A 24,932-nucleotide genomic window follows, 5' to 3' on the forward strand; every position below is an offset into this window, starting at 1 on the left:
GAGAACAAGGGGATCAACCAACCCAGAACAGTGAACATGTCTCCACAGTCAAGAATCCTGCTGACCAGGCAACTAGGACAGTCTAGGTCAGCCAGATGAACCAGAGCCACAATGCAAGCCTTTTGAGCTAGTTAGTCCAGGGTCTGATTAGGGTTACTTGCCACTTCACTAATGTGCATTGAGGCCAGAGCACTCTGAAAGGTTGGTAAACATTGACACATGCAGTAGCAATACTCAATACTGAGAGACTGGACTGACAGCAAACACACACACACACACACACACACACACACACACACACAAACAAACTCAACTGAACACCATCCCACTCCCCTTGCAATTTTTACACATTTTTGTATTTACTACCTGCATTTTTTGCTGCTGTTGTATTTGGACTGCTACCCCAACAACTGCTATGTCCATATATGGTGTAAGTTTATCTGCTAAATACTATGTCATAGTTATGTTTATATTCACAGCGATTTCTTATACTGCTATTCTTTTGCACTACCTGTTGTATCTAACACTTTCATACTAGAACTGTGTATTGGTCAGCACTGCACTGTCTCTTACTGTGCCTATTGTACTCTTTTACTAATTATTGTACTGTCTTGTGCTGTTTGTACACTTTTGCCCATGCACTTTATGTAGTAATGTGTAGTCTCATGTAGTTCTGTGTTGTTTTATGTAGCACCATGGTCCTTGTTGTTTCGTTTCACTGTGTACTCTACTAGCTGTATATGGTTTAAATGAAAATAAAGCCACTTGACTTGACAAGGGTTGCGCACATTGCCTGCTCATTTAAGCAAGGAGTTTGCTGTCAGGAATGGCACATTTGTGATGAGCCCTGTTCAACACAAGACCTGAACCAAACTAAGAGAGTTATTATTTGGAGTGTTGTAATTCATGAGGCCTACAGAAAGCAAGTAGACCACATCTGAGATGGCACATTAATTTCCCAGGCAAAGTCCACCTTTTTGTCTATGCCTTTACCGGTATAATTATGGCATCGTCAGGATTGGTGGAAATCTGTCCCAACCCAACCTAATGAAGGATTAAATCAATCCCCTTATCCTTCCTGCTCAGAGTCTAGTTACTACCTATCTTTATTTGTCATCACCATGAAATGATCCATCAACAAGGTCGCCATTTCACTGAGGGTATCTTGAAAACAGCTAGTTTGTGGATTATTGGTGGAAAATGATCTATCAGCAGCATACTCCATCACTGTATCATCTTCAGAAATCTGCAGGGAAAGAATATGGCAGACCTACCTTAGGAAAATTTTAGTACTGAGTTTGTGGCATTCAAGCAATGATTGGTATTAATGGGCAAATGTCTGCCAAGAACATATTCCCCACACCATTGGGTGCCAGTCACTGTACTGATTGGTCCAGATACGATAATCAAGGCTCTAAATATAAAAACCATCCCAAGGATAATAAATTATGACATCTGGCTCAGGATCACAAAAATACCCATCTCAGGCAGCAGAGACATAATGGAGGAGCTATCAGCATATTCCTGAGCTCCTTCTGCTGGGTTTCCATGGGCTTGGCCCCTCCTTCTGTACACATTCTCTGTACAGTAAGTACATTTGGTGCATTCTGGCTAAGGTAAGGCTAATTCTCAAAGAAGGTATTACTAAAATATATTAAAACAATACAAAAATTTATTTTCTTTGTTGTCATGATAAAGTGTCAACACATGGAATGCTTGTTCTTGCAAGTAAAACATGACTATACAGGATATGTTCTGTAGTATGGTACTCTATGTTTATTAGTCTTGCCAACACAACACAACCATTGTTCCTAGTTTTCAAATCTTTTATTTAATCCAATAAAGGAAGATCATTTCCAAAACAGCAAATACACTTCTGACAGGGCTTTACATAATATCTGGACACAAACATGTGAAGTAACAAAACTTCTGTCAGAACAAAACTAACGTAACCATTACATCAGCAGATAGTAACAAGAACATCAGTATGGTAGGCACTGTAGCATAGCATTTCTACTCATTAAGTGAATACCAAATCCAAGGATGGGTATTCATTCAATCATTCCTTTGTTTATGTTTATTTCCATGCAAATACTTTATTACAAGTAAGAAAAATAGTCAGAATTGGTAAGTCATTAAGTTAAATAATCTCACTCTCTTAGTTTTCATAGCTTTATAAAATGCAGTGAAACTCATCATTTAATCAGTCTTAAATATCAGATGATCTCAAATGACTTTTTTCATAAGCAGTATTTAATCAGGTGCTAAACCTATTTTGCCTGGCAATACTATTTTTGTTTTCCATAAATATAAAGCATGGTGCAAAAAAAAATCATATTAGAACTAAGAAGCAGTATGCAATGAAATAACACATTTTAATAATTTTTTCATTATTAATGCATATACTCATCATCACTGCAATCAGAATCATCTGCCTCCACTTCACCCTCAATCACTGACTTCTTCGTTCTGCAGCATGACACCATCATACCAATGAGGAACACCTAAGAACCAATGAATTTTAATCAATAACATGGTTAGGTGGTGCTGTATAATACATAATGCATTTCTAAATGTTATCTAACATTCATTAGTATTAACTTGTTTACTTTTGTAATGACAAAGAATCATGGATAAACTTTGGAGATTCAATAAGCATTATATACTGTACTTACTGCAATAAATGCCCAGTTGCCAAAGTAGTAGATAGTGCTGAAGAACCAAAACTTGTGGAGGAAAAGATAAGATCTTGTCACTGTGCACTGGTCTGTAACAAAATGTGAATAAACCCTTTAGGATTTTGAAAACCATTAGTGTATACAAAGCATCAGTCAGTCACAAAGTTACCATATACAATTACCATAAAATGGTCAATTAAACTGAATGAAGACAGCAAGATCGAACAACTATAACAAACAACAGTATCAGGTTTCCCATACCATTTGAATGAATTATCAGACCAATCTATTGTTAGCCTGTACTGTGCCTGTTTATTGGCTGAAATAATTCATGCTCAGCAATACAAGTGGTCGGTATGATGGCTGATGGTGCAATGAGCCAGAGCAAAGAACTGGGGCTGCAACAATTAATCGACAAAACTGAGAAAATATAAAAATAAAAATAATATTACAACAAATATAGTTATTGATAAGCTGGTTATTGATGACATCAAATTCTGTTCATAGACTTCAGTTCAGCATTCAGCACAATCTTTCCTCAGTACCTGATTGGAAAGCTGAACCTGCTGGGCCTGAACACCTCCCTCTGCAATTGGATCCTGGACTGACTTCCTGACTGGGAGACCTCACTACTGTGTAGCAATTCACAGCTTGAATCACATCATCGAGTTCGCCAATGCCACGACCGTGGTGGGTCTCATAACCAAGAACAACAGGTCAGCAAACAGAGAGAAGGTTAACGGCTAACGGACTGGTGTAGAGCCAACAACCTGTCTCTGAACAAATCAAAAGAGATGATTGTTGACTTTAAGAGAGCACTGAGCAACCACTCTCTGCTGAACATCAATGGCTACTCTGTGGAGACCGTCAAGAGCACTAAATTCCTTAGTGTTCACCTGGCAGAGAACCTCACCTGGTCCCTCAACACCAGCTCCATAACCCCCCAAAGTATTCGGGCCGTCACGGCCCGACTGTGTAATGGTTTCTTCCCCCAAGCCATCAGACTCCTCAATACTCAGAGACTGGACTCACAACACACACACACACTCAACTGAACACTAGACAGATGCAAGCGCAGTTTGAAGTGTTTATTGAGAGGCAGGCAGAGACAGTATCCAAAAACAGGCATGGGTCAGGCGATGTACAAACTGAGCAAACTAGGCAAAACAAACATGAGAAACAAGAAACAGGCAAAAATGGGGAAAAAAAAAAAAAAAGAACAAGAAACACTGGACAAACGGCTTGGTAATGCTCAGGCGGCAAACACTGAAACAATACCGTGCACTGGATAAAGACACATGGGGTTTTAAATACACAAGCTAATTAAAGGGAAAACAGAAACAAGTGAGAACGATGATGACACATAGGGGAGACAACCAATGACCAGGCATGGGTGGAGACAGGACACGAACCAAAATGAAACACACATGTCAAAGTAAACAAAGTCCTGTCAAACCGGAAGCTGTGCTGTCGCTCTGCAGTCAGTTTAAGCGCACTGAGCACTCCGACACTCAGCATGAGGGGGAAAAACCTGACACTACAGTCCTTACCTGGCTGCTACCCCAATAACTGCTATGTCTATATATGGTATAAGCTTATCTTAACTTGCTGAATACTATGTTCCTTTTTTTTTTTTAGTAATTATTGTACTGTTTTGTGCTGTTTGCACACTTTTGCACGTGCACTTTATGTAGTAATATGCAGGTGTCATATAGCTCTGTGTTGTTTTATGTAGCACCTTGGTCCTGGAGGTACATTGTTTCGTTTCACTGTGTACTAACTAGATGTATATGGTTGAAATGACAATAAAGCCACTTGACTTGGACTGTGGTATGAAGCACTTTGACGAATGCTGTCACTTCACTAGACTACTACTACTACTACTACTACTACTAATTATTATTATTATTATTATTATTATTATTATATTAGTAGTAGTAGTAGAAGTAGCAGTAGTATTTACATTTATAGCATTTAGCAAACACTCTTATCCAGAGTGGCTTACAGAAGTGCTTTGTAGTCTTTATCAAAAATAAATCTTCATGCTAGTTCACTAGGTCAGGATTAAGAGTACCATCAGTGTAAAAACCCTGCTGAAGAGGTTACTATACCATGAAAAGAAAACACAAGACAATGATTTTTTTTTTTAAATACTAGATAAAGTGCTAATTCAACAGCTTGGTGAAGATTCAATCGAGTTTTACTAGAGACTCAGAGGGAGAGTGGTGCAGAGTGGGCTGTGATAAGTGCTTTAATGTAGGCTGGCACTAGTCTGTCTTTGCTTTGTATTTTAAATCTGATGCGGGCAGCTACAGGAAGCCAGTGGAGGGAGCGTAGCAAAGGGATTGTGTGTGAGAACTTTGTGCACGCAGCGGCAGACCTACAAATGACAAGGGACTGAACAAGCACTTGAGTGACCTCTGTGGATAGAAACGGACAGATCCTCCTGATGAAGGAGAAACCTGCATGACTGTGTCAGTTTAGTGATGTGAGGTGAAAAGCATTGATAATGAGAATGAGTTGAGTGTCATCAGCATAGCAGTCGTATGAAACCTCATATGAGGATATGATCTCACCAAGAGAGCAGGTGAAGAGGGAGGGCCCAGCACAGAGCCTTGTGGGACACCAGTGGAGAGTCTGCATGGAGCAGATGTGGATCCCCTCTATGTCACCTGATATGACCTCTGTGTCACCTGATATGTGCCACTTTGAAGCCAAACTGGTTAGGATCTTCTTCTTCCTCCTCTTATTATTATTATTATTATTATTATTCAGCTATGTCCAGTAAGATGGCTCTGGCCACAAACCAACTGAAACACCAAGACATCTCCATAATATTGAGTAGAATGGGTATCTCCCAGCACCTCCAAGCTGCCCTTGTTGGGCCCTTAACCCTTTATGCTCCAGGGGTGGCATAAAATGGCTGACCATGTGCTCTGACCCCCAACTTCCTAAGAAGCTGGGATATGTGACAGGAAGAATTTCAATGTACTGTAGTGTATATGTGACACACTTTCTTCTTTCATCTCTAGAACTGCATGAGTAGAAAACAAGTAGAACTCAGTGTCAACGGGAATGCCTCTGCTGCTAAGAAGTTACTAAGAAGTTCTTCTTGTTACTAATTTGTATGCCTGAAATACCCTTAAAATATATTTTAAGCTATTGAACAAATTTCAGACTATTCCTTATAAATCCTTCAACCACTCATTCTTGAGACCACGAGAACCTCAGATGGATGCACAAATTGAAAATATAAAAAGCTGGTTGCCTCAGGGGCAAGAAAAGAAGCACGGGAGCTGCCATGTATTGCACTAGTATTTCATTCCATTGGTCTACCTAATGAAGGTTGACTGAACTTGAAAATGCTTGGTCAGTGAAGTTCATTGAAAATCATTACAGTTATTTGCACCTGTTGCTGTCACTCTCTCAGACAAGTTCTGAAACTGAAAACTGTTGCACGATTAAAACTCATGTGAATTATGAAAGGTGAAAATACCCATGTAGACAGGTGTATATGATGTCTAATCTCTGGGTGGTTACAGCAGTTAAACAGCAATGTTTTTATTCAGTGTCTATATACTCTCAATAGGACAGCTTGGATTTTAATAATCACAATGCAGCAGCTGTTGAAATCATTATGATAAACAAATACAAAATGGAAAAATGTTGAACCATAATAAATCAAAGAAAATTTGTAAGTAGGGTTTCTACTATGTGTGTGCTATAATAGTAATTATGTAATTAAGTTTTCTACTTGTGGATGCACTACAGCAAGGCAAATCAAGATGTGGTATGCAGGGGTGAAAAGACATCCATTTCATACCTTCTCTATAGAGGAAAAAACACACCTGTCATGCTAAGGGCTCTGGCTCTTTATACAAGTCATCCTAGCACTACTGCAGAAATAGGTGGCTCTTCTGAAATTACATAATATAGAGCTATTGCATTAGCCTTTATTTTCCTTGAGAAAGCACTGGATCTCGTTGAAAAGAGACGGGTCTATCTCCCCTTCTCTCTTTCTCTGTCTCTCCATACCTCTCTTCTGTTCTTCTGTCTGCCAACTGCAGCTGTTAATCTGAATTACAGATCCGGCCTAGCCTCTCACAGATGGTTCTCAACAGTAGTCTGACTAAACAAATTATGTACACCACTGACCTCCTTCACTTTCAATAGGTCAGTCCTTACAGAGACAACCAAGCTAGGTGAGCAAGAACTTCAATAACAAAGATAATTAGTATGTCATGGGGTCAGATATTCCCAAGAACATGAGCAACACAGTCCAAGAGACAGCATTCGAGTTAAAAAAAAACACTCTCCTTAGGTTTGTGACTAGCCCCAGACTCTGGTTACTTTTTGACAAAGTTCAACAAACACTGTTTAAGCACCAGTCTGATTGAAAGAGATAAGAGGCTCCTTCATGATGGAAATAGATAGATAGACAGACAGACAGACTCTGCTGGGCAACAGGTAGAAGGAACTATCACAAAGTGTGCACGAGCTGGAGAAAGTGTTCAATTTTCACACAATTAAGAACAACTGATTTTTTTTTTTTTTTAACAAGTGCTTAATAGTAGATAACCAAAAACGTACAGTAGTCCCTGGGGTTTGATGCTTATCTTCATTATCCTCCATTTTATTGTAACTTACTGATATGTTACTAGAGCTCTGGACCTTAAGAATTGCACTCACATTTTATACTTTTTTATCCTTGTGTAACCCTTGATGCGACAAAACCATATCTCAATTTACAATCTAAACCTGATTATTTTTAACCACACATTAAAACAATATAGTTTTTCTATCTATTTTGTCTTTGTGGGAGCAACAGCAGTGCATTCACTCATACCAAATGAGTGACATCAGATGCAGTTGTGTGGGCTTTGCATGTATTATAACGGTCAGATGGTGACTCCATCTAAATCTCCCTTAGGCCATTTTATACATGACAACATTCTCTGACCTACACTGCATGTACAATTATTAGGCAAGTCAATATTATGATCTGATCATTATTTGTATGCATATTATCAAACTCAACAGGGTCGCAAAAAATGTGTGGGGAAGAAAAGGTGCAAGTTGACTGCAAAAGACTTAAGAAGAATAAGAATAATGAGGTTAGCAGGAACCAGTTAGCCTCCTGTGCCACCATATTTCAGACCTGCAACCTTCCAGGAGTGTCCAGAAGTACAAGATATCAAGTGCTCAGAAACTTGGCTAAGGCTGAAACACAACTACCACTGAATATGACTCGCAAGCGGAAGCGTCATGACTAGGCCAAGAAATACCTGAAGACCAATTTCTTAAAGGTTTCATGGACAGATGAAATGAGAGTTACTCTAGATGGACCAGACCGGTGGGCCTGTGGGTGGATCACTAATGAGCACAGAGTAGCGCTTTGAGCAAGGTACCAGCAAGGTAGAGGAGGGGTACTGCTGTGGGCTGGTATCATTAATGATGAGCTAGTTGGACCTTTTTGGGTTGAAGATGGACTGAAAATCAACTCCCAAACCTACACCCAGTTACTAGAAGGCACTTCAAGCAGTGTTACAGGAAGAAGTCAGCAATATGATCAAGATGGCACCGTAGATGGCTGCCTCTGTGTTTTGGTGCGCTCTACTATGTCTCTTTTTGTGTTTTAATTTAGTTTTCTGCCACTGCTCTGGTGGCTCCTACTCCAGGGAAGAGCTCATGAACATCAGAGCTATTACCCCTGTGGACCTTTTTCTGACTTTTCTGGCTTCTACCGTTGATTTACTGGCTATTTTGATCAAGGACGCTCGTAACAAAGTGAGGCTCCGCAGAAGAGGTAAACGCTCAGGTGTGCTTGTGCATCTCCGCCGGCGTGGATTACGCACCGCACTTCCCGGGATATTCCTCTCTAACGTGCGCTCACTTTGCAACAAAATAGACGAGATGACACTGCTGATAGAGACTTTTCTACGTTCTGTGTTTTGTGCTTCACGGAATCGTGGCTGTGTGATCTTATACCAGACTCTGCGCTCCAGCTGAGCGGATTTCAACTCTACAGAGTGGACAGACACACGGAGTTTTCCGGCAAAACAAAAGGAGGTGGAATCTGTATTTATATCAACAGCGGCTGGTGCAGCGATGTTACTGTACTGTCTCAGCATTGTTCCCCAGACCGTCGGTGTTTAAATCCCGCCGCACGGTGATGCGCGTGGGGCGCAGCGTGCACTGGCTGACGAGATACTGAGTGTGGAACGGACAAACCCGGAAGCCTTGGTTATTGTCCTAGGAGATTTTAACAAAGGTAATCTCTCCCGTGAACTTCCCAAATACAAACAGTTCATTAAGTGCCCAACCAGAGAGGGGAATGTAGTGGACCACTGCTACACCACCATCAGCGGTGCTTATCGTGCTGTCCCTCGCGCTGCACTGGGTCAGTCAGATCACATCATGGTACACTTGATTCCGGCATACAGGCAGAAGCTAAAACTCTGCAAACCTACTGTGAGGACATCAAAGAAGTGGACTACTAAGGCTGTGGGGGAACTGCAGGAGTGTCTGGACTGTACAAACTGGGAAGTTTTCAGGTCTGCCACCAATAGTCTGGACGAGTACACGGACACTGTGACGTCCTACATTAACTTATGTGAGGACAGCGTCATTCCATCACGCACCAGGGTGAGTTACAACAATGATAAACCCTGGTTCACAGCTAAACTCAGACAGCTGAGGTCAGAGAAAGAGGTTGCATTCAGTAGTGGGGACAAAGACAAATACAAAGAGGCCAAGTACAGATTTAGCAAGGAGGTGAGAAGAGATAAATCAGAGCATGGTGAGAGAATGGAACAGAAACTCTTAGCCAATGACTCTGCCTCTGTCTGGAAAGGGCTTAAGGCAATCACCAACTTCAAGCCTAGAGCCCACCACTCTGTGAACGACCTGCGCTTGGCCAACAGCCTGAACGAATTTTACTGCCGCTTCATGACTGCTGGTCATGAAGTCTTTTGAGCGCCTCATCTTGTCCCATCTCAAGGACATTACAGACCCTCTTCTGGATCCCATGCAGTTTGCCTACAGAGCCAACAGATCTGTAGACAACGCTGTAAACATGGCCCTCCACTTCATCCTCCAGCATCTGGACTCCCCACGATCTATGCCAGATTACTGTTTGTGGACTTCAGCTCTGCCTTCAACACTATCGTCCCATCTCTGCTCCGAGACACACTCTCACAGCTGAACGTGCCGGACTCATTGTGCAGGTGGATCACAGACTTTCTGACAGACAGACGGCAGTTTGTGAGGCTGGGGATGTATGTCTTGGACTCCCGGATCATCAGCACTGGATCCCCCCAAGGCTGTGTCCTTTCTCCTCTATTATTCTCCCTGTATACAAACAGCTGCACTTCTAGTCACCAGTCTGTCAAACTTCTGAAGTTCGCAGATGACACCACCCTCATCGGCCTCATCTCTGATGGAGATGAGTCGGCCTACAGAAGGGAGATGGACCGTCTGGTGTCATGGTGCAGCATGAACAACCTGGAGCTCAACGCTCTCAAGACAGCGAAGATGATAGTGGATTTCAGGAAGGACCCAGCCCCCCAAGCACCCGTCATCCTCCGTGACACTCCGGTGACCTCTGTTCAGCCCTTCCACTTCCTGGGTACCACCATCACCCAGGAGCTTAAGTGGGAGCAGAACATCAGCTCCCTCACCAAGAAGGCTCAGCAGAGGCTGTACTTCTTGCAGCAGCTGAAGACGTTCCACCTCCCCGTGAAGATGATGGTCTTCTACACTGCCATCACTGCCACTACACTTCTACACTGCCATCATCGAATCTATTCTCACTTCCTCCATCACAGTCTGGTTTGCTGCTGCCACGGCCAGGGACAAGGCCAAGCTGCAGTGCGTCATTCACTCCGCTGAGAAGGTGATCGGCTGCAGCCTCCCATCACTCCAGGACTTGTACGTCTCCAGGACCCGGAGACGTGCAGCCAGGATTGCACCTGACCCCTCTCACCCCGGACATGCACTCTTTCAGCCTCTCCCCTCTGGCAAGAGGCTCCGGTCCATCAGGACCAGGACCTCACGCCACAAGAACAGCTTCTTCCCCGCTGCAGTCAGCCCCTACCCCACCCGCCACCCCGGGTGAAAAGAAGGGTGACCATATTTATCAAATATAAAATTGTGGTTTTATGTTAGTTATTTGTTAAATAATACTTTAAGACTGAAGAATAAACAAGTGGAAAAAAATATTTGAAATTTAGTTGCCTAATATTTGTGCACACTAAAAGTTGCCTAATAACTGTGTATACTACTAATTTCCCCTGAAAAAGACAAATCCTATTTTTCTTTGTTAAACATTCTATTTCAATGTGAAATAAACATTCAACTGAGACCATTGTATTTGCTCACCAATAAAATTAAGCTGAGAAATACCATTTGCCTAATAATTGTGCACACAGTGTATACAGCAGCTCCTTGTGCTACACTACCAACATTAGCTTCCTCTAAAACTGAGAAAATTATTTCATTGCAAATTCTGAGCAGGCATTAATACGTGCATGATGGGAACAAGACCCACCCACACACCACAGTCAAAAATGAAGGGAAGTTGTCGCCACTATGGTATACTGTCAGAACACAGGTCAGTAACTAGACAGCATTTTGTATTAAGTACAAGGAAAGCAGGATCTTGCTTGACAACCTATTCTTGGGAGATTGGGAAAAGAAGAACAGCACCTCACAGACATGGGGAAAAGGGAATAATTTAATGTCATTGATTTGAACATCTGCTACTGCTTTTGCATACCGTTCTCCTAACAACTGTCTGTTGCCAAGGAACAGTTAGGATGAAGTGAACACTCAATTTGTCCAGTGTTGCAACAAATCTATTATTCTTAAGCCTAAGAGTCTTCATTTTAAAGCTGCACTTGTGTGGGCTTTCAACTGATGGAAAAGTAATTGTTTATATGACCTTAACTTTAAAAAACAGCCATGCACTTTGCAGTGCAACTTACTTAGAATGTAGCAATGTGTACAATTGTAAAGACACTCCTTCCTTTAGTATTTCTCAATGAACTATGCATTTAAGTGGGTTCATTTCTTACATATGTGCCATATGTAGATTCCTTTATTCCTTTAGGATCCAAGAGACAAAAGGCTAGGACACTAGCTGATGAGGGAGGGAGGGAGTAATGGAGTTATATAAAGATCATCACTGGAAAGTGAATCACTGCTATTGCCTTTAACTTATGCTTAGGCAAAAACACATGCATCTACCACATCGGAAATAAACATACTTCCAGTCTCTATCTTTCTCACTTGTACTCTCTCAAATCCGCAAAAGGTATAAGAACACATTTCTTGCTAAATCAATCTTCAGACATATAAACATTTTATGTATGTAGTTATTGGTGCCAGAATTATGACTGCCACTCACATGATGGTACCTAAAAACTGAACGCTTCAACAGAATGGAGACTACTGTCTTGAAGAATAAAGGAACATTCATATCAGGTGCATGTGTATATTGTCCATAGGATTAAAAACTCAGGAACACAGAACAGACATCTCTCATTTCAGCATTCGGTTTGTGATACAGGACTTATAAGTGCCATATTTAAATTTAAGAAGCTGAACATCAGTTTTACAGGATGCTTTTTAAATGATTTTTAGATGCCAACTATGATGGAAGAAGGAAGGATACTGTAAGGTGCATTTTAAAGCTGCAGATTACACTGGCACATTGACTTGGTGAAGTGTATCCATGGCAACAACACTTGATGCTGCATATACAACGCATTTCTCTCTATCCCAGGATGAAGGCAGACAAAATTGGCCTTATTTATCAAATGTGTACAATCAAGTAAAATAAGCAAACCAAATGATCAAAATGAGCAAATTCTACAGCCTATATTGGTATTAATCAATTTCTCTTTTGCTGTATTGGAATATTCAAACTCGTATCAGGTTGGAGACCTTTTGTAACCTTACTGTAGACCTGAGCACAATATTTTAACAAATATTACATGCTGTTAAAGACATACGGTTCTTCACCCTCATTATCCATTTGGCAGCTTTGAGTCTAACAAAAGCACAGCCAAACACACTATTCTTAGCTATTAGAGTGAATACAATGTGACTGTGGAGGAATTTCACCAAAAAAAATTCAGCAGTTCAGTAATATTTAAGTTTTAAACTAGGTATTATTAAACTAGGGTGTAGAATAGAGTGTAAAATGATATCCTGTTATACCCTATAGTGGCAGTATACATAGTGAAGGGGAAGGCCAGCCAACCACATCTGTTAGAACTGCCACTTATGGTGTGTCACAGGGCAGGGTAACACGCTCGGAGGCTATCTACCCACTTCTGCATACTTCTCTTTTGATCTCCTGACAGTAGGGTGAATATTGTCACGCCTACATAACACAAAGTTCCAATTTTTGGTGAGAATCAAGTTGTAATATGACATAATTCTCATATTACGACCTTTTTGTTCTCAAAATTAGACCTTATTAGTATAAGATCATAGAACTTGCAATTGTAAGTTACATATTATTATTATTATTATTATTATTATTTCTTTATGACTTTCTTTCCCCTCTTTCCTTCTCTGAACCTGTAGGGCACATAGTTTGCACCGCTCCACCTTTTTAGGTTAAGGCTTTGGGCAGTCAATCACTACCTGTCACATGTGTGTTCTCTGCTATACACTTCCTCCCACTAGGATTGCTTGTGCAATGAGCAATGACTAGGGAGAGCAGCTTGCAAAATGGTAGGCCAGGGATCATACACAAAGGAAGAGGAAAATCTACAAGAGACTTGTACACTTGTACACCGAACACTTTATTAGGAAAACCTGTACACCTGTTCATTGATGCAATTATATAGATGAAGAATATACACTCACCGAACACTTTATTAGGAACACCTGTTCATTCTAATCAGCCAATCGTGTGGCAGCAGTGCAATGCATGAAATCATGTAGATACGGGCCAGCAGCTTCGGGCAATATTCACATCAACCATCAGAATGGGGAAATCTCAGTGATTTTGATTGTTGGTGCCAGATGGGCTGGTTTAAGTTTCTATAACTGCTGATCTCCTGGGATTTTCATGCACATCATTCTATAGAGTTTAATCAGAATGATGCAATAAAGGGAAAAAAAAAAAAATACAGTGAGCGGCAGCTCTGTGGAAAGAAATGCCTTGTTGATTAGAGGTCAACCGAGAATGTCCAGACTGGTTTGAGCTGACAGAAAGGCTACAGTAACTCATATAACCAACCTGTACAATTGTGGTGAGCATAAAAGCATCTTAGAATGCAAAACATGTTGAGGCTGAGGCACAGGCTCACCAAAACTGGACAGTTGAAGACTGGAAAAATGTAGCCTGGTCTGATGAATCTTGATTTCTGCTGAAGCACACAAATGGTAGGGTCAGAATTGGGTGCCAACAGCATGAATCCATGGAACCAACCTGCCTTGTGTCAACAGTCCAACCTGTTTTATTGGCACACTTTGTTAATACCAATCAATCATCCCTTAAGTGCCATTGCCTATTTGAGTATTGTTGTTGACCATATGCATCACCTTCATGGCCACAATTTACCCATCTTCTAATGGCTACTTCCAGCATGATAATGCACCATGTCACAAAGCAAAAGTCACCTCAAACTGGTTTCATGAACATGAGCTCAGTGCTCTTCAGTGGCCTTCCCAGTCCCCAGATCTGAATCCAATAGAACAGCTTTGGGATGTGGTAGAACGGGAGAGTGCATGAAAGTGCACCTGAAAATTGCAAGAATTGTGTGATGCAATCATGACAACCTGGACCAGAATCTCAAAGGAATGTTTCCAACATCTTGTGGAATCCATGCCACAAAGAATTGAGGCTGTTTTAAGAGCAAAGGGAGGCCCTACCCAGTATTAGTATAGTGTTTTCTAATAAAGTGTTTTGTGAGTGTATATACCCAGAAAAACAAGATATTTCAGACAAATGTTGTTTCTGAGCTGAGGAAGCAAAGTGCTTCTGAAGCAGGAAGTGAAACCATTAGATATTAGAAATAATTGATGATGTAATTAATAGTTATATATAGTTATAATATTTTATATATATATATATATATATATATATATATATATATATATATATATATATATATATATATATATATATATACACACAGTGAGAGTAAAAAGTATTTGATCCCTTGCTGATTTTGTTGGTTTGCCCACTAATAAAGACATGATCATTCTATACTTTTAATGGTAGATGTATTCTAACATGGAGAGACAGAATATCAAAAAGAAAATCCAGAAAATAACTTTAAAGAATATATATTAATTGATTTGTATTTCATTGAGGGAAATAAGTATTTGATCCCCTAGTATGCATTAGGAGTTCTGCCTTTCACAGACCAGTTAGACACTCCCAATCAACTTGTTACCTGAACTGAAGACACCTGTTCTAACTAATCACCTGTATGAAAGACACCTGTTCACAGAATCAGACAATCAGACAGATTCCAAACTCTCCAACATGGGTAAGACCAAAGAACTCTCTCAGGACCTCAGAGACAGGATTGTTGACCTGCACAAATCTGGAATGAGCTACAAAAACATTAGCAAGATGCTGGGTATTAAAGTAACAACCATTGGTGCAATTGTGAGAAAATTTAAGAAGTATAACATGACCGTCAATAGACCTCGGTCTGGTGCTCCACAGAAGATTTCACCTCGTGGGGTGGCAATGATCATGAGAACTGTGAGAAATCGGCCTGCAACCACACAGCAGGAGTTAGTGAATGACCTCAAGGCAGCTGGGACCACAGTCACCAGGAAAACAATTGGCAACACTTTGCGCCGCAATGGATTAAAATCCTGCAGTGCCCGAAAGGTACCCCTGCTTAAGAAGGCACATGTGGAGGCCCGCCTAAAGTATGCCAATGATCACCTCAAAGATGTACAAAGTGATTGGGAGAAGGTTCTGTGGTCAGACGAGACCAAAATTGAACTATTTGGCCTAAACTCTACTCGTCATGTGTGGAGGAAGAAAAATGCTGCCTATGACCCCAGGAACACTGTGCCCACCGTCAAGCATGGAGGTGGAAGCATTATGTTTTGGGAGTGTTTCTCTGCCAGGGGCACAGGGCTACTTCACCGCATCAGTGGGAAGATGGATGGAGCCATGTACCGTGCAGTCCTGAGGAACAACCTCCTCCCCTCTGCCAGGAAGTTGAAAATGGGCCGTGGTTGGGTCTTCCAACATGACAACGACCCGAAGCATACAGCAAAGGCAACAAAGGAGTGGCTCAAGAAGAACCACATTAAGGTCATGGAGTGGCCCAGCCAGTCTCCGGACCTCAAATCCAATCGAAAATCTATGGAGGGAGCTGAAGGTCCGAGTAGCCAAGCGACAGCCCACCAACCTTAATGATTTAGAGAGGATCTGCAAAGAAGAGTGGGCCAAAATTCCCCCTGATATGTGTGCTAACCTTGTGGTTAACTACAACAAATGTCTGTCCGCTGTGCTTGCAAACAAAGGCTGTGCCACCAAGTATTAAGTGCTTTTGGCTAGAGGGATCAAATACTTATTTCCCTCAATGAAATACAAATCAATTAAAATATATTCTTTAAAGTTATTTTCTGGATTTTCGTTTTGATATTCTGTCTCTCCATGTTAGAATACATCTACCATTAAAAGTATAGAATGATCATCTCTTTATTAGTGGGCAAACCAACAAAATCAGCAAGGGATCAAATACTTTTTACTCTCACTGTATATATATATATATATATATATATATATATATATATATATATATATATATATATATATATAAAAATAGTTAATAATACTTATCAACAAGGCTAAGTTTCTAGGTTTCTTCCCTTCATAGCTCACATTGCAACAACTAGTCTAGGCCCTAGGAAAGAGAACTCCTTTCTGATGGTAAGAAGGTGCTCAACAAAATGATCAGCTAGTCTCCTCTTGGTTTCTCTGATGTACAGCTGATTGCACCACTTGCATGGACATGCAATAAAAAATGCCTGCAGTAATGAGCGATTAAAAACTCTAAGTTTTTAAGGCCTGTGTTTTTTGTAGCTGTATTATAAATTTGCAAGGGAAATGTTTGTATACAGAAGTACTGTAGTTATTATTTGGCTGATCATTCACTCCTGACAACCATGTCTTTGATGTTTTTATCTTGTCTGTATAATACAGGTTCTTTGAAAAGGCAAGCAGGCTCAGGATCATCCTGGGTGATTTCTAAATACTTTAATTTCTTTCTTTTGTTCATTCATCTTCAGGAACCACAGGGTCGCTGTGGATCCCGAAACTATACTTAGAACACTGGGAGCAAGATGGGGACACACCCTGAATCGGACACCAGGGCATCATGCACACACACATTCACACCAATTTAGCATCTGCCTCCTGGCATGTTTTTGGGAGATGCGAGAAAACCGGAGAACTCAGAAGTAAACCGATGCACCACCATGCAGTATCATTTCAGCCACTGTTTTATTAATAGGATAAGTGAGCATGAAAGCAATTCATTCTGTCTCAGCAATGTATTGTTTATTTTTATTTATCCATTCACTCAGTAGTGGTAATACTATCATGACTATCTTAGGAAATCCACGGTTCTAAAAATAAATCACATTTCCTTACTTGAGTGATTGTGTCTCTGTGAATGTGTTTAGGTCTCAGTAGCTGAAAATAAGGAATGGAATTTTCAGTGTGCTTTGGCAGAAGGAATGATAGTCGGTATGTTTATAAAAGATAGTGGGTTTCAAAAAGGAATCTTTTGGAATTACTGACTTATCAGAAAGGTTATGTTTGAGCCAGGGTGTGAACTACTCCATGTATACTTCAAGACAGAGTGAAATATGGAGAAGGTAGAAATGAACATCTGGAGCTCTTTGAGTGAACAGGAAGCGATTCCAAAAATCTAAGGAACAGTGTGGGTACATGTGCAGTGAATTGTTGGAATATTCTCTCAACAAATCCAACACAGTGTTTGAGTAAGAAGGTCTCATTTTAATAACCATATTGACACCTTTAATCTAAGAGTAAAATTTAATTAAAGTTGAAGCAGTTTAGTGTTAACACAAGTTCTGATAATCCTAAGAGAATATCAGTGGGTGGATTCTTTTCCAGTCATGCATTAAGAAAATGTTTTAGTGCTCTCAATCCATCTTCATTAGGGATGGCTGTGTATAGAGTTTGACTAGAGTATCTGTGTTATCCCAAGGCCTTAAATTTATACATACAAGGCAAATTCCCAATTAATTCACTGGCTAAATGCTCATTTTAATAAACACGTGCAAAATACATGATCCAGACTTCCTGAAGCTAATATTGCAGCTTTCATACAGTATAAGGACATATATATCATACATAAGGGAATTTGTAAGAAATTGGTTTCACCTCACTACTGGAAAATGTTGTAGACAAAGGACACTAAACTAACCAAGAAATAAAAAAAAAACCTCAGCACAAACAGTTTAGGAGCCTGTGATGGTTTGCAAGTGTATGAACTGATTGCACTTTAGTTGATTTGCGATGGCTGGACTATGTGAGGCCTAAAGAGGATGTATTGCTGTATAGAGCTTGATGACATCTGTACTGGAATATGCCTAAATGTGGAGAGGAGCACTTTAGGAAAGGCTAGATTATGGATAGATTATCTGTCTTTATTACATTAAAAAAGATTGAGTGCTTCCCCTTGGTCATACTGACCCAACAGCATATTAACAAACTGACTGGACTATTACTCTAATGTTCTCCGTTGAGATTGTATTGTATTATAGTTCCCTCATCTGGATAGACGACCTCATTGCACTTCAGACATACTGCAACACTACAAAGCAACAAAATCTACTCAATAATACACGAAGAGCACTCAGAACTTTACCATAACATTCTTAGCAACATGTTTAGGTAGCAACTAACAAAGTAGCAAAAAGCTTGCTTTCGAAAATTAAATTTATGTTTAAAATCACAAGCACTCTTTTAGCATTTACATTCAATAAAGGTATTGTTAGCATCTATTTAGAATTACAATCACAAAGACATGTTCTGAATAAATAACAGTTATAAAGATATAATTATATGAATGCAGAGAACCATTTACCACATAGACCTGGTGGTAAATTGTGCTTTTTTTCTGAGAGTTGACTCTCTGACCTGACTCGTACTGTCCAATCAAAATAGCAAATGACTCATTGCCCCATAGATAGATTGCAGCAATTATAATGACATATAATATAATATATAATGAAAGGTTAAGGCTCTGGGATACTGATCAGAAGGTCCGGGGGTTCAAGCCCCAGCACTGTCAAGCAGCTGCTGCTGTTAGGCACTTGAGCAAGGCCCTTAACCACATCTGCTCCAGGGATGCCACATCATGACCCTGCATTCTAACCCCAGCTTCCTAGCAAGCTGGGATATGCGAAAAACTGCATTTCACTGGCTCTGTACTCGTACTCTGCACAATGACAAAGTTGAATCTAATCTAATTATGTTTTGCTGGGTACTAACGCCTTTTTATCAACAAGGCTAAGTTTCTAAGTTTCTTCTCTTCATAGCTCACATTGCAACAACTAGTCTAGGCACTAGGAAAGAGAACTCCTTTCTGATGGTAAGAAGGTGCTCAACAAAATGATCAGCTAGTCTCCTCTTGGTTTCTCTGGTGTACAGCTGATTGCACCACTTGAATGGACATGCAGTAAAAACTCTTGCAGTAATGAGTGATTAAAAACTCTAAGTTTTTAAGGCCTGTGATTTTAGTAGCTGTATTATAAATTTGCAAGGGAAACATTCACTCCTGATCATTCACCATATCTTTGATGTTTTTATCTTGTTGATATAATACAGGTTCTTTGAAAAGGTAAGCTGTCTGAGGATCATCCTGGGGGATTTTTAAATACTATAATTTCCTTCTTTTGTTCATTCATCTTCAGGAACCATATTATCCTGGTCAGGGTCGCTGTGGCTCCAGATTCTATACTTGGAACACTGGGAGCAAGATGGGGACACACCCCTGAATTGGACACCCAGGGCATCATGCACACACATTCACACCAATTTAGCATAGCCAATCCACCTACTGGCATGTTTTCGGGAGTGTGCGAGAAAACTAGAGAACTCAGAAGTAAACCGATGCACCACCATGCCATCCAGTATCATTTCAGCCACTGTTTTATTAATAGGTAAATTAACAGTTTTTATGTAATGTACAGTATAATTATGTTTTGCTGGGTACTAATGCCTTTTTTTTTCTGAAAATTTAATTACTAAAAGGCCTTCTCCTCACGTGTGGTTTTAATTACCATTTTAAAAGTTCATAATGAATGCATAAGGGATGTGTTTTCCACTAAAAAATCATATGGATTAAACCTTATACAATCATATATTCAAAACATACTACTTAAAACCAATTAACCACCAAAAACTTAATATTTCCAACAGAGCACATCAGTAAAACTGTAGGTAAGGCTGTTAGGAAGAGAACGTGAAAAAAAAAAAAAAACAGTCCTACCATCCGGAGCATCTGCATCACATGTCTTGGGGGTGGCAGCTGTGGTGTGGTTTTTCCTGCAACAGATGTACTCCTGTCATTAATATATATAAGGATCAGGGATAATATATTTAATGAGCACATGAGGTTACATAGTGATTTTGACAGATTTTCTTTATCTGCTATTAAAACCTGCATTTTATAAATTTATAAACCCTGAATGCAGGGATATATATATATATTTTTACTTTATTTTTAGTTCTAGGAGTTGGACAGGGCTGTATGAGGTAGGTGTGAGAGGCAGGCAATTGCTTAAAAGACATCCTTTAATCAGAACTGTCCGTTTTTCACTGTTAGTTTGTGTCAAATAGCAGCACCCCCTATAGTGTATTGGAGCACAAAATTTCAGTGGAGCAAAGATAAAAAATTACCAGACATCAAGCTTCTAAAATGTAGAAACCTCTCTCCCAGATACCCGGCTTCCATGGGAGTAAATTAGCACCTCTTATGTTCTTTTGCTTACAAAAACATTGTTTTTTTTTTTTTGGTGCTGCCACTGTAATTAATTGATAACAAATGTAAGCACAAACATTCTATACCCAATTTAGTGTTCTAAATTTGGTAATTAATTTTTGTTTGATAAATTAAGTGTAAAAATAACTTGGTAGCTAGCTAGCAAGCTTTTTTTTTTTTTTTTTTTTACAAATTAAAAATACTTACTTTTTATTATAGACACCAATAATGTCAACCAAATTGTAGAAATTTAAAAAAATCCTTTGATCCTTTAAAGAGAGACTCAGAAGCCCAGAGGGTAGACCAATACCCAAAATTATTTTAAAAGACAAAAAAAAAAGGTGTCGTTTCAGCTCCCTTCACTGCTGGAAAAAAGCTTAGACCATTAATTTGATGCTGGTTTACAGTATGTTGGTTAATGCAGGTCTAGATGGCACTGTTGGTGCAATTAGCATAGCTGTGCTGGTTGCTTACTTGAAACCAGCACTTCTTGTGCTGGTCTTGTTGAAATGCTATGTTTTCCCTTCTTAAGAAGAGCAATCACTGTGCCTGAACAAATATACATGAAAGAATATACAGTGCATGCAGAAAGTATCCAGACCCCTTCATACAGACTCCTCTCTTACGAAGGCCTTTCTCCCTCGAATGCTCAGTTTGGCAAGGCTGCCAGTTCTAGGAAGAGTCCTGGTTGTTCCAAACATCTTCCATTTAACAATTATGGAGGCCATTGTGCTCTTGGGAACCTTCAATGCAGAAGAAATTTTTTGTAGCCCTCCTCAGATCTATGCCTCAACACAATCCATTCTCTGCAGGCAGTTCCTTTGAGCTCATGGCTTGGTTTTTGCTCCGATATGCATTTTCAGCTGTTAGATCTTATACAGACAGGTGTACGCCTTCCCAAATCATGTCCAATCAACTGAATTTGCCACAGGTGGACTCCAATCAAAGTGTAGAAACATCCCAAAGATGATCCAGAGAAATGGGATGCACTTTAACTAAATTTGAAGTGTCATAGCAAAGGATCTGAATACTTATGTCAATGTGATATTTCAGTCGTTTCTTTTTAATAAATTTGCAAAGTTACCACAAATCTGGTTTTTGCTTGTCATTATGGAGTATGGAGTGTAGATTGATGTGAAAAAATTTTTTTTTTTAAAGCATCTTAGCATAAGGCTGCAACATAACAAAATGTGAAAAAATGAAGGGGTCTGAATACTTTCTAAATGTACTGTATACTGTATCATATTCAGACAGAAAGGTTTACAATCGCACATCAGGTACGCAATATAACATATTTTTATTAGTGTCTAAAGAATGGTTTTATTCTTTCAAAGTTCGTCCTTTTTGTGTTGCAAAAGGCATGTTATCTTGAAGCTTTAGGCCCAAGTGCAAAAGTAGGGTATATAATGGTGAGATTATAAACTGGCCAAAATGTGGCAGCAGCGCAATGCAAAATAAATCATGCAGATACAAGAGCTTCAGTTAACGTTCATATCAAACATTAGAATGAAGAAAAAGTATGATCTCTGTCACTCTGATCGTGGCATGGATGTTGCTGCCAGAAGGGCCGGTTTGAGTATTTCAGAAACTGCTGATCTCTTGGGAATTTCACACACAAGTGTCTCTAGAGTTTACACAGAATGGTGTGAAAAACAAAACAAAACAAAAAAAAACATTGAGTGAGTGAAAGTTCTGTGGATGGAATGTTGATAACATAGGTCAGAGGAAAATGGCCAGATTGATTCAAGCAACTCAAATAAGCACTCTTTACAATCATGGTGAGCAGAAAAGCATCTCGGAATACACAACACATCAAAGGTTGAGATGGATGGGCTACGACAAACTGGACAGTTGAAGATTAAGAAAAAAAAAATAATCTGGTCTTTTTCCAGTTTTCAACTGTCCAGTTTCAATGAGTCTGTGTTCATGATAGCCTCAGATTCTTGTTCTTGGCTGACATGAGTGGAACCTGACGTGGTCTTCTGCTGTTGTAGCCTGTCCATCTCAAGGTTTGATGTGCATTCTGAGATGCTTTTCCGCTCATCACAGTTGTAAAGAGTGCTAATTTGAGTTACTGTAGACTTCCTGTCAGCTCAAACCAGTTTGGTCATTTTCCTCCAATTTCTCTCAGTAAACAAGGTATATAAGCCTGCAGACCCTCCACTCATGGATGTTTTCTGTTTTTCACACCGTTCTGTGTAAACTCTAGAGACCGGTGTGTGTGAAAATCTCAGGAGATCAGCATTATCTGAAATACTCAAAACAGCCAATCTGGCAGCAACAACCATGCCATGGCTAAAGTCACAGAGATCACACTTTTTCCCCATTCTGATGTTTGTTGTGAACATTAACTGAACATTAACTGAAGCTCCTGTATCTGCATTTTATGCATTGTGTTGCTGCACATGATTGGCTGATTGGATAACTGCACAAATGGGCAGGTGTACAGGTGTTCCTATTAAAGTGACTGGTTAGTGTATATTCTTGTAATTTTGTGTCTGAATGAATGCATTGCTGAGAGGCATGGTAAGTATTGCTGCTGCAATATTCATTCAAATCAACTACTTGTCTTTTCTTTAAAAGCAAAGTGTGCACTAGCAGTTCAGTGCAACAATATCTTCAAAGAAGATATACAGTTAGTCTTCACTTGAGAAATTTGCAGTGATCACATTATTAACTTGATTATCATGTATGTACATTAAGAATATGTTCAGAAGTGTCAAACTCAATGTAGGTAATGGGTGACATTACATTTACTTCAATCAAAAAGTGGGTCGGACCAAAAAAAAAAACAAAACAGTTTAGGAGACCGATGACACCTCAACAACTCTTAAATGTGTTAATATATTTCTTCATTTATCTGAAAGGTACCTTCCTATCACCTAGAAAAAAAATTAATGGATCATATTAGCTTTGGTAATTAATTCATTATCAAAAAATATATTTTCCAAATTATGGTTTTACCATACATGGTCTTGCATAACTATTCACCCCCCCCCCCCCCCCCCCCCCCCCTTAAACTTTTGGCAGGGTTTGGTGTTGCCTGACTAATATGCCTGAGAGCAAGGTCCAGGGATGACAATATAATGACAGGGATGACAATATATGGAATAACAATATGTAATAATGGAATAACCAAAATGACAGTCAGAAAATTAAATAAACAGGGTATGAATGGGGTTTGCAAATTACGGACAAGGTTCTTGTACACTGTGATGGTAAAAGATATAATTGATTCTCTTGTATAGTAGAGTTGATTAACGTATAGGTACATAATTGGTGAAGTGCTCTTTGACACACATACACATAAAAACATTCTTATTTTCTTACCTGCCATAGGTATTTTTGACTGCCATACATGACATACTGTGGGGCAAGGCTGTAGATCATGTAGCTGGTGTGAAGTACAATCAGGAGCAGGATCATGCAGAGGAAGAGCAGGGCCTGTGGACGGGTTCTTTGCGGCCTGATCTTGTACAACTGCCCAGACACACAGACACAGACACACACACCCCAAAAAAACACAACAATCAGAAATTACTGTTGCGATATTTTTGCTTATGGAACAGATGAAATGATGAAAAACAGATGAAATCCCAAAGCATAATGAGTGGTTAGCAAACAATCTGTGGAATATTTGGTGTTGTGGCAAAACAGAAGAAAACATTGTGATCTATCACTTTCAGCTGTAGAAGAAATCAGGCAAAGCATTAACACATTCTCTTCATAAGTTAAATTAATTCAGCCATTCATATATTAATTGTAGGCCTGATGTCACTTTTATCTCCTATTGGGTTTAAGCTTGATGACAGGTGCTGTCTATTAGATAGTTGTGTTTTGCTGGCACATGAGGTTCAGTTCAATATAGTATTCACTGGTGAGACGTGTTACAACCCTACCACATAGTGGCTGGCTATCTGCTCTGTGGCTCAGCAACTCTGAGCTGCAAAATGTAGCAAACAAATACTAGCGGATGATAAAATGTTTTGTGGTTTGGTTCCATTAGCAAACATCACGACAAACACCAGGTCATAAAGCAAAAAAAGTTCCCTGTTCACAATTTATATGTGTAGTTTATTTTTAAAAGAAGCTGGTCTTAAAAATGGGTTACAACATTTTTGAGCCTGTCAATAGTCCTACAATTTAAAAACATTATCAATGTCAGTCCCAGTTTTCTATGCCTACTTTCAAAGCATAAACTACAACTTTTAAGACTGGTGGTAAACTTTAAACTTTGGCAAATTTT

At 39.6% G+C, this 24,932-nt stretch overlaps 1 protein-coding gene across 1 annotated transcript in view; it reads right to left on the bottom strand.

Moving 5' to 3' along the window:
* Window positions 1–1,812: 1,812 nt before the first annotated feature.
* lmbrd1 (LMBR1 domain containing 1) overlaps window positions 1,813–24,932 on the bottom strand; it is a 60,352-nt gene continuing 37,232 nt past the window's right edge. The window contains exons 13-16 of the mRNA XM_053230884.1: window positions 24,016–24,166; window positions 20,195–20,248; window positions 2,676–2,767; window positions 1,813–2,504 (exon numbers count right to left, since the gene is read on the bottom strand). Of these exons, the coding sequence (XP_053086859.1) occupies window positions 2,394–2,504; window positions 2,676–2,767; window positions 20,195–20,248; window positions 24,016–24,166 (408 nt within the window). The 3' untranslated portion in view covers window positions 1,813–2,393. The remainder of the gene's footprint in view (window positions 2,505–2,675; window positions 2,768–20,194; window positions 20,249–24,015; window positions 24,167–24,932) is intronic.

Source organism: Pangasianodon hypophthalmus, chromosome 28 (genome assembly GCF_027358585.1).
Source record: "Pangasianodon hypophthalmus isolate fPanHyp1 chromosome 28, fPanHyp1.pri, whole genome shotgun sequence".
NCBI lineage: Eukaryota > Metazoa > Chordata > Actinopteri > Siluriformes > Pangasiidae > Pangasianodon > Pangasianodon hypophthalmus.